General features: G+C 41.2%; 1 protein-coding gene and 1 non-coding gene across 2 annotated transcripts in view; both read right to left on the bottom strand.

The window, feature by feature from the left end:
* The window catches only part of Syap1 (synapse associated protein 1), a 30,231-nt gene that overhangs the window by 17,778 nt on the left and 1,673 nt on the right, over positions 1–10,780 (bottom strand). The window contains exons 2-3 of the mRNA XM_015488060.2: positions 7,776–7,894; positions 6,362–6,428 (exon numbers count right to left, since the gene is read on the bottom strand). Coding sequence (XP_015343546.1) covers positions 6,362–6,428; positions 7,776–7,894 — 186 coding nt within the window. The remainder of the gene's footprint in view (positions 1–6,361; positions 6,429–7,775; positions 7,895–10,780) is intronic.
* On the bottom strand, positions 8,245–8,317 carry Trnaa-agc. The gene has a single exon. It is a non-coding gene; the product is annotated as a tRNA-Ala (tRNA).

Here is a 10,780-nt window from a genome sequence, read left to right as displayed (position 1 = left end):
AAATATATATATATATGCCGGGGAATGAGAAAGGATTTTTGGGAGTGAATGTAAATGAAAAAAGACAAATCAAAGGCAATAAATAATAGGACTGGGATCAAATCCTCACTAAGCAGTTAGAACCTAAACACTGGGAATACCCAAATGACACAAATGTAGCCCAAGTGTTTTGGGGCCTACAAAACAGAGATGATTAGAATTCAGCTCTGTAAATTCCATGTCAGACAGCAAATGACAATCCCTTGGAGAGGTGTGTCCTGTAAGGTTTCCTGGGTGTTCCCTAAGGTGACCTGGTATTCTTTTTTTGTGGGGTGGGGGGAATTGAACTCAGGGGCACTTAACCACTGAGCCACATCCCCAGCCCTATTTTGTATTTTATTTAGAGACAGGTTCTCACTGAGTTGCTTAGTGCCTTGCCGTTGCTGAGGCTGGCTTTGAACTCGTGATCCTCCTGCCTCAGCCTGCCAAGCTGCTGGGATTACAGGTGTGCGCCACTGCACCCGGTCCATAAGGTGACCCGGGAGCCCTGTCTTAGACTAGGAGGAGAAGGAGGTCCATGATAGATGGGGTGGGGTATTCAGAGTGGAGAGGAAAGCAATGAGGGGGACGTTTTTTTCCCACCTGAGCAGTGTGCAGCTGGAGAAGGTCAGTATATACTACAAAGAAGTCAGGAGCAGGGCGAGGAGAAAGAGGGAATGGTGTGGAATTGGGAGACCAGAATAGAAGATATACATACAGGTGTTGGGGGGGGAGTCTTTAATACTCTGCATTCAGCAGCCCCCAACAGCAAGACTAGGATGGGAACTGCTTAGAGCACAAATTCCACATAATCACCCCTCCAGCGGGTATCAGATTCTAGCACTACCAATTGCGCGACACGTGTCGGACCCAGGGAAATCCATTTCAAGGTGAAAAGGCAATTGTGCGCTGGAGTGCCTGCTTCTACTCTGCCCTCATTCTGCACTCCAATGAGGTGACCGTCATGGAGGATCGTTCAAAGCCCTCATTAAAGCAGCTGCTATAAATGTTGAACCTTTTCAGCCTGGCTTGTTTGCAAAGACTCTGGCCAACGTCAACATCAGGAGCCTCGTCTGCAATGCGGGGGCTGGCAGACCTGCTCCAGCAGCTGGTGCTGCAGCAACAGGAGGTCCCGCCCTTCTGCTGCTGCTGCTGCCTTTCTGGGCAGAAGCAAGAAGTAAAAAAGGAATCTGGTCTGATGATCCTTCTTTATTAAAGAAGGGGCTTTACTAAACCCCTACTGTAGCTGTTCAATAAAAAAGGTGAGCTTTTATTTTTTTTTAAAAAGTGGGGGGAGGGTAAATTTTGCAAAATGCACAGTCAGAAAAGTGACTCTGGAGAAAACTGCCTGCATTACCACAAAGCCACCAACAAAGAGGACCGGGCAGTTAGGGCAGCGATAGCTGAAGGAAACATAAGTCTGGTGACCTAGCAGATACTTCAAAAGAGCTTTTGAAGACCAAGGGGTGATCATGACAGGCTCTTGGGAGAATGAATACTGTCTTGGAATATTTTTGTAGAAATAACCCTTTTATCGCAATAGTCAAACGGAAGGCACATCCTTATCGTGTACCAAGTGTGAGAAAAGTTATGCGTAAGTGTGGATGGACACACGGATGGCTGGAGAGATAAGCACATAGTTCTTTCTTTGGTTCATCCTAAACCAGCAAATGGTAGCAATTATTATGGGGAGCCACATTGAGTTACCACGCTTTCCAGCCCTGATGCACCATGGGGATCTGAAAGATCACTGTACTCTGGCGCAGTAGTGCCATGACTGGTCACTCGGTCTTTTCCCCCTGCTCAGATAGCAAGGCTAGTCTTCTGAGTAGGCATACCCCTAGGGGTGAGCTACACTCACTTATTCTTTTGTAATCCTAGCCCTTTGTCCTGTTTGGGATACAGTGTTCCATGGAAACTCCCTTTGTATGTCCCCTTCTCTTGCTCTGCCTTTGGGTGTGGCCTTCCTAGATGTTAGTCAATCTGCTGACTGAAATCTGACCCCTTGCTTCATTTGAATGGCTTCTCCCCAATAAAAGGGTTCAGCATGTGCTCTCTCTCACTCTCTTTCTGCAGATCCCTAAGGTCAGAGGAGTGGTCACAGGACCCAAAGAAAAAGGTATCTCTGTCTCTGTGTGGTTATTTTATGTAGCCCAGTTCACCTGGAGTGACCCTGAGTGTTTAGTCGTGGAATGTGACACATTCTGCTAATTTTTTTGGTACCAGGGTTTGAACCCAGGGGCACTTAACAATGAAGCCACATTCCCAGCCCTTTTTATACTTTACTTAGAGACAGGATCTTGTTAAATTGTTCAGGGCCTCACTATATTGTTGAGGCTGGCTTTGAACTCACAATCCTCCTGCCTCAACCTCCCAGGCCTCTGGGAATTACTGGTGTGCACCACCACACATGGCTACATTTTAATATAAACATATTTTCATACTTTAGAGAAAAAAATTAGAGTACAGCACCCCAAGACTTTTTCCCCCACACACTTTACTAAACATTTGGTGCCTATTTTAAGTCCTTTACCTTGGGTCACCTCTCCCAGCACTGCTTATCTTCAGATGAGGTCCCTCCCAAGGCCCAGGTTATTGGGTATGAAGGAGACTGCCCCTCCCACTCCTGATTCTTCTGAAATTGCTCTTTGTAGGGTGGCCAATAACCTCCTGGTTACCTAAACTCCTAAGGATACTTAATTCTTTTTTTTCTACAGCAGGTTTCCTTATTTGCAAATTGATAAGGAAAGTACTTCCCTGGGTGCTATGACCATGAGAACAAATGCAAGAGAAACATTCCTCCTGCCCCAGTGCTTTTTGTTGGTGGTGTTGGGGACAGAAACCAGGGCTTTTCCCATGCTAGACAAGTACTCTATCACTGAGCTACCTGCCAGCCCTGCACAGTGCCTTTTTTCATGGTCACTGTAACTACACCTCTCAGCCTATTCCTGGAAATTCTCCCCCTCTGGGCTTTCATTATTTGTCTTGCCTAGGGGTCTTCTCTCTTGGGTAAATGGGCATTGGAATTATTTTTTGTAGTGCTGGGCAATCAGACCCAGGACTCTATGCATGCTAAGCATGCATCCAATCACTAAGCTACACCCCTAGCTCCTGGGATTGTTTTTTGTGAGGGGGGCAGTACTAGCGACTCAACCGAGGGGCACTTTGCCACTAAGCTGTATCCCTAGCCCTTTTAATTTTGAAACAAGAGTCTGGCAAAGTTCCTAAGGCTGGCCTTGAACTTGCAATCTTCCTGTCTTATCCTCTTTCAGTCACTCAGATTACAGGTGTGCACACCATCATGCCTGGTTGGGCACTGCTTTTTTTTTTTTAATATTTTTTAGTTGTTGATGGACCTTTATTTTATTTATTTATATGTGGTGCTGAGAATCGACTCCAGTGCCTCACACATGCTAGGCAAGCGCTACTCCACTGAGCCACAACTCCAGCCCCTTGGGCATTGGCTTTAATAGTAGATTTCAGTTTTGTCACTTATCAATTGGGTGACTTTCAGCAAATTTCTAATTTTGCTGACTGCATCTTTTATTAAATGAGATGCTGTATACAAAATGTCTGTTACTTAGCAGGCACCGGATAGCTGTCAATTCTTCCATTCCTCTGTTCCCTAAATACTGTGAATCTTCTCATCTCCCTTTATGCTTGACACACTCTTATGGAGGAGCTCATCTATTTTTATGTGACTTGACTATTAATCTGTATCACTACACTGAATTCTGTTATATGCTTTAGACAGGAGCAAATGACTACAGGAACCAGATAATTTATTTAAACCTGAAGTGATGAACATGACTTTCTATAATGATGGAAATGACTTTTTATAAGGATGGAAATGTTCTATATGTGCAGGGTCTACACAGAAGTCATTAGCCTTCTGCTGGTTGGGGTGGTGCATGCTTGTAATTCCAGTGACTTGAGAGGCTGAGACAAGAAGATCTTAATTCAAGGCCAGCCTTACCAATTTAGTGAGACCCTATCATTTTTTTTTTTTTAAAGAGAGAGAGAGGAGAGAGAGAGAGAGAAATTTTTTTAATATTTATTTTTCAGTTTTTGGTGGACACAACATCTTTATTTTATGTGGTGCTGAGGATCAAACCCAGTGCCCCATGCATGCCAGGTGAGCACGTTACCGCTTGAGCTACATCCCCAGCCCAAGACCCTATCTTAAAATTAAAAAAATAAAATAAAAAAGGGCTCAGTGGTAAAGTGCCCCTGGGTTAAAACTCTAGTACCAAAAATAAATGAATAAGTAAATAAATAAATTTTAAAATAATAATAATAATAAAAAGGAAGTCATTAACCATGTGTGGTTATTGAGCACTAAAAAAGGTGGCTAGTGCAACTAAGGGACTACATTTTCTCCAGATAAACCACCTGTGTTCCCTTCTCTGTCTCTGTACCCCCTCCTCTCACCAGGATGTCTAATACCTCAAAACTAAAATCGCCTCTAAGTTTTTCAGTCCCACTCCCTCACAATTCCTAACGCAGAGGCACCTACAGCAAGCAGCCCACCAGATCAGCTTTATTGCTTCCATTTAATCACAAAATTATGCTAACTTGTATAGTTTGTCCAAAAGAGCTCTTCACATTTTTTTTTTTTTTTTGGTCCTAGGGATTGAACCCAAGGGCATTTAACCAATGAGCCACATCCTCAGTCCTTTTTATGTTTTATTTAGGACAGGGTCTTGCTAAATTCATTAGGCCCTTGCTAAACTGCTGAGACTGGCTTTGAACTTATGATCCTCCTGCCTCAGTCTCCTGACCAGTCCCAGGGATTATAGGTGTGTGCCACTGTGCCCCCAGCTACTTCACACTTTTTAAATTTTTTTTTCTTTTTCTTTTTGGGTACTGGGGATTGAACTCAGGGGCACTTGACCACTGAGCCCCATACCCAGCCCTATTTTGTATTTTATTTAGAGACAGGGTGTCATGGAGTTGCTTAGGCCTCACTTTTGCTGAAGCTGGCTTTGAACTCGAGAACCTCCTGCTTCAGCTTCCCGAGCTGCTGGGATTATAGGTGTGTGCCACAGTGCCTGGCTGCTTCACATTTTTAAAAGTTTTTTTTTTATATATATATTTTTTAGTTGTAGATAGATACAATATCTTTATCACATTTAAAAAACTTTATTCTTCTTTTAATTATTTTTATGTAGTTCCGATGTTTGAACAGTGCCTCAGACATGCTAGGCAAGTGCTCTACCACTGAGCTACAGCCCCAGCCCCTGCTTCATACTTTTGAATTCACCTAGGCACAATAATACCTGGTGGGAACTTATCATTGACTGAATTATGGCACAGCTCAAACTGAATCTATGCTACTTTTGCCAAATTCAAATACAGGAGGTTGGTTTTAGGTATGCATATCATCAAATGGTAAAAGTAGGCATTTTTGAGTCCTTATAACTGCAAACATTTAAGCAGGCATTTGTCAGTAAAGAAACCCCATGACTTTTCATGGTGATGTCACTTGCAGGTGTCCTGGCTCCCCCAGAAAGCTACTCCGTTTCTTTTAAAGAAAACAGGAAGGGCACTAAGACTTAATAAGTGCCCTTTAGGTACACAGTGTTCACTGCGCTGGGCATATGGTATGAAATGAGCAATGAAAGCTTACTCGCCCTTTCAGAGCCAACTCCCTAGAGGGGCTGTTACAGGCTTGACCTCACACACTGTCCCAGTCACTGGGAACAATTTACTCCCTTTCTTTAAACCGCAAATGTTTATCAGTATGTCTTCCCCACTAGTCTTAGTGCAATCCGAAGGATGGGGGCTGTTACATACACTTTTTTTTTTTTAATGCTGGAATGGAACCCAGGGCACTGTATGTGCTAAGCACACATTTTACCACTGAGCTACATCCCCAGCCTCATACACATTTAAATTTTTTTTTTTAATTTGTTGATGGACATTTATTTCATTTATTTTATTTATTTATATGTGGTGCTGAGGATCGAACCCAGTGCCTCACACATGCTAAGCAAGTGCTCTACCACTGAGCCACAACCCCAGCCCTCATACACATTTTTTTAAATATCATAGCCTGGGGCCCAGGATGTGGCTCAAGCAGTAACGCATTCGCCTGGCATGCGCGGGGCGCTGGGTTCGATCCTCAGCACCACATAAAAATAAAATAAAGATGTTGTGTCCACCGAAAACTAAAAAATAAATATTAAAAAATTCTCTCTCTCTCTTTAAAAAAAAAAAAAAGCAGAGGGGGAAGCGGTGCCCTTCTGAGTTAAAAACAACTTTAATAAATAAATAAATAAATATCATAGCCTTAGTATCATTCCAGCACATAACAGGTATTTAAGATAAAACTATACCGTACCAGACTTCTTTGTGTGCTGTTCCTCGACAAATTTTTTCTGCTCCTTCTGAAAATCTCCTATAATTGTCTGTTAAAAAGAATACATAAAGAATCAAATTACATTTCTTTCTTTCTTTCTTTTTGGTACTAGGGACTGAACCCAGAGGATCTTTACCACTGAGCCACAACCCAGCCCGTTTTTATTTTGAGAAAGGATCTCACTAGGGCATCTAAATTGCTGAGGTTGGCCTTGAACTTGCTATCCTCTTGCCTCAGCCTCCTGAATCGCTGGGATTACAGGTGTGCACCACTGCACCCGGCTCAAATTACTTTGAAAAGTTTACTACTAGATAACAATTTACATTCAAGATTTTGAAGTCTAATGGAGATATTTTATCCATTTCCTTTGAATAAAAAGGCTAAAAATGCGATACATCTCCATTTCCTCAACAAGAATGGATCCTTCAGTGTTTTTCAATTTTGAGTATAAAACTTCCTTTATGACACATGATCTTTTCAAATTCAAAAATGAAACCCAGGGCTGGGTGGCTCAGTGATGGAGCTCTTGCTAGCACATATGAGGCACTGGGTTCGATCCTCAGCACCACATATAAATAAACAATAAATAAAGTTATAAAAAGTGAAACCCAATTTTAAACAATAAAGGAAGCTGGGCACAGTGGTGCACACCTGTAATCCCAGCAGCTTGGGAGGCTGAGGCAGGAGGATCACGAGTTTAAAGCCAGCCTCAGCAAAAAAGTGAGGCACTAAGCAACTCGGTGAGACCCTGTCTCTAAATAAAATACAAAACAGGGCTGGGGATGGGGCTCAGTGGTCGAGTGCCCCCGAGTTTAATTCCTGGGACCAAAACCAAAAACAATAAAGGACATGTTGAATCTCATTATCTAATAGAGTATACACAACAAAAACATCTAATAACATATCTAAGTCTGAACTAATGACCTCTTTAGTTCAAATCATTATCAACATAAATGAAATTCCCTAGGCTTGCACATTAACACTGGAAAAAAATGAACAAACTTTCTCCTTAAGAGTCTTAACAGAGTTGTTCCTAATGGGCTTGGACTTTAAAAAACTTAACCAAATTACACAAAGATATAAATAGACCCTGAGATAGCCATAGTTTATAACTAAACTCACAACATGAAAAGTTTACTTATATAATTCAACAGTATAAAGGCATTTCAACTATATTAAAATTAAAACCAAAGCTATTTATAACCAAAGTAATTAATATCTCAGTCACTTACTGTACAGGGAGAAGGAAAAAAAACCCAAGAGTCTCAACAATCTAGATTTTTATTAGAATATGATACCCTACTTGCATTTTTAAAAAGTTCCTAAGAGGGGACTGATTGTATTAGCTGTTAATAAATTTCATATACTTCTACTTCCAAAAGATATTTAAGTGTACCTTTTCAATGATGTCATCTATTTTTCCTTCTTCTACAGATCTCTTTATTGTCTGTGCCGTTTCAGCAACTGATTCAGTTATCTTTTTTGTGGCAGCACTTGCGAAATTATATAGATAGTCTGTAAAGGATAAAGAGAATCAATGTTTCATTCCAGTATAATGACTACAGGTGTCCCTCGGTATCTGGGAGAGGGTTTGTTCCAGGACCTGCTTGGATATCAAAATCTGTGGATGCTAAAGTCCCTCATATTGTTATAATTATTATTATTTTGGGTACTGAGGGTTGAACCCAGGGGTGCTAATAACTGAGCTACATTCCCAGCCCTTCTCTTACATTTAGAGACGGGGTCTCACTGAATTGCTTAGGGCCTTGCCAAGTTGCTGAGGTTGGCCTTGAACTTACAATCCTCCTGCCTCAGGCTCCTGAGCTGCTAGGATTACACATCATACATATTTTTTTTTTCTTTCTTGGTGATACTAGGGGTTGAACCCAGGGCCTTGTGCACGCTAGGCAAGCACTCTACCAACTGAGCTATATCCCCAGCTGCTGCTGGAATTATATATAGTTGGGCACCACATGGCATTCACATGATAACTTATGCACATTCTTCTCCCATATAATTCTGTTATATCTCTAGATTACTTATAATACCTAATACAATATAAATGCTATATAAACAGTTGTTATACTATATTGTTTAGGGAATAATGACAAGAAAAGACTATACATGTTTAGTATAGACACAATTTCAAATATTTCAATCCATGGCTGGTTTAACCAACAGATATGGAACCCATGGATATTATGTTTCTCCCTTAAATAGAGATTTTATAAGAGCCAAGTGCCGTGGTGCATGCCTGTAATCCCAGCATCTTGGGAAGCTGAGACAGGAGGATCACAAGTTTGAGGCCAGCACTAGAAACTTAGTGAGAACCTAAGCAACTTAGCAATACCCTGTTCTCAACATAAAAAATAAGATGGGGGCTGGGGATATAGCTTAGTTGGTAAAGTGCTTGCCTCACATGCACAAGGCCTTGGGTTCAATCCCCAGTACAACACATACACACATAAAAAAGAGATAGGGATATAGCTCAATTGTAAAGCACCCTGGGTTCCACCCTCAGTACAAAAAGAAAAAAAAAAAGTAGATGCCCCTGAGATGTGTTCCGTTGGCATATTTTGGGGATGGGGACAACAATATCTATAATTCTCTACTGATAACTTGGTGAATGTCTTCTTAGCTAAAGGCCTATCCTAAGCCCCATTAGGGCAGGGATTGAGGCTGTCTGATTCACTACTATATCCCCACTGGGTGACCAGTAAGTACTTGTTGAATGGATGGACCTAATTAATGCTGAATTTTAGAAAGAGCATCATTTCTTTAGTTATAACTATTCACTCCTTTGGTTACAAATAGTTTAATGTGCAATGTGGTATGATAAAATGTATAAACAAACAGTCATGCTATTATGTAAAATTATTCTTTGCAGATAAAGAAACAAAGTTTTGAAAGAAGAGTATTCCTTTTATGGTTTTCTCATAGCTGGGTGAGGTGGTGCATTCCTGTAATCCCAGCAATTTTGGAGGCTGAAGAAGGACGATTGCAAATTCAAGGTTGGCTTCAGCAATTTAGCCAGACCCTGTCTCAAAATAAAAAAGCTGGGGTTGTAGCTCAGTGGTAAAGCACCCCTGGATCCAATCCGTAGTATCAAAAAAATTTTTTTTCCTTCAGAAATCCATTTTGAATTTAAACTGTCATTTTAATCTAAGGGAGAAATTTTAAAAATACCTTTATTTTATTTGTTTATATGTGGTGCTGAGGATTGAACCCAGGGCCTTGCGCGTGCTAGGCAAGTGCTCTACTGCTGAGCCACAACCCCAGCCCCTAAGGGAGAAATTTCATTGAAAAAGTGGTCTTTTAGCATAATAATCTCAATTCTTACATTTTAGTGACTACCTGGGCATTTTACTGATCACACCGAGGCTTGAAAAAGCATAATTCTCACCTTCTAGGAATTTATTAGCCTAAATAAATAAAGGAATCAAAGACAACAAGAGTATTCATTCAACTGGGCAGGCCCAAGACTGCTATCTTTGGAATGGCGTGTGTGTGTGTGTGTGTTTCTAGGGATCAAATCCAGCACCTTGCATGTGTTAGGTAAGTGCTCACTCTACCACTGAGTTATACCTCACCCCCTAAAAGGCCTGCTTTCAAGATTGGCTATTGGCTAGTGTTTGGGAACTTGGATTTCAGTAGGGTTTCTACTACTCCCCAAACTGTGAGAGTGGCTCACTGAACTGTGTGTGAATATTATGGTTCATAGTCAACACCTGCTTTCCTTCTGGAGTCTGGAATTACAGTACATTGTAGACACAGGGTGCCTGTGTGACCTGCCATCCATAAAAATCCTGGGCACTCATTTTCTAAAGAGCTTCCCTGGTAGAGAACATTTCACATGCATTGTCGCAACTCACTGCTGGACGAATTAAGCATGTCCTGTGACTCCACTGGCTTCCTCTGGACTTTGCCTCATGCACCTTTTCCTTTTGCTAACTTTGCCATCTTCATTGTGATAAATCAGAGCTGTGAGTCCTCCTAACCAGTCATTGAACTGAGGTGGTTTTGGGGACTTTGAAGGGCAGAAAATTATTACTTTTACCCACATCTAATTAGAAATTTCTTTTCACTTCTCATATGACACTTTCACCTGTCAATTTTAGGCCTGACATCTCACAAAATGAAAATCATTTCTAAAGCAATGTCCCTAAGATATTTCTTTTTTTGAACTAAAACCCCCAATTCTAAAGGATATTGTGCATAAGCCATGGGATTCAAGCTCATGACCATTTGTACTGTGTATCTGACTCTGTCATCAAAACTGCGGTCACTGGAACTCAATTAGATAGTCTACTTCTACATGAAAGCAGACACATTACTTTTCCTATGTACACACTAATTTTTGGAGTCTTCTTAGTTTCTAAGTCAGGCATCTGGAACTTGAGA

Source organism: Marmota marmota, unplaced genomic scaffold (genome assembly GCF_001458135.2).
Source record: "Marmota marmota marmota unplaced genomic scaffold, marMar, whole genome shotgun sequence".
Lineage (NCBI taxonomy): Eukaryota > Metazoa > Chordata > Mammalia > Rodentia > Sciuridae > Marmota > Marmota marmota.
This window is presented reverse-complemented; position numbering and strand designations above follow the sequence as displayed.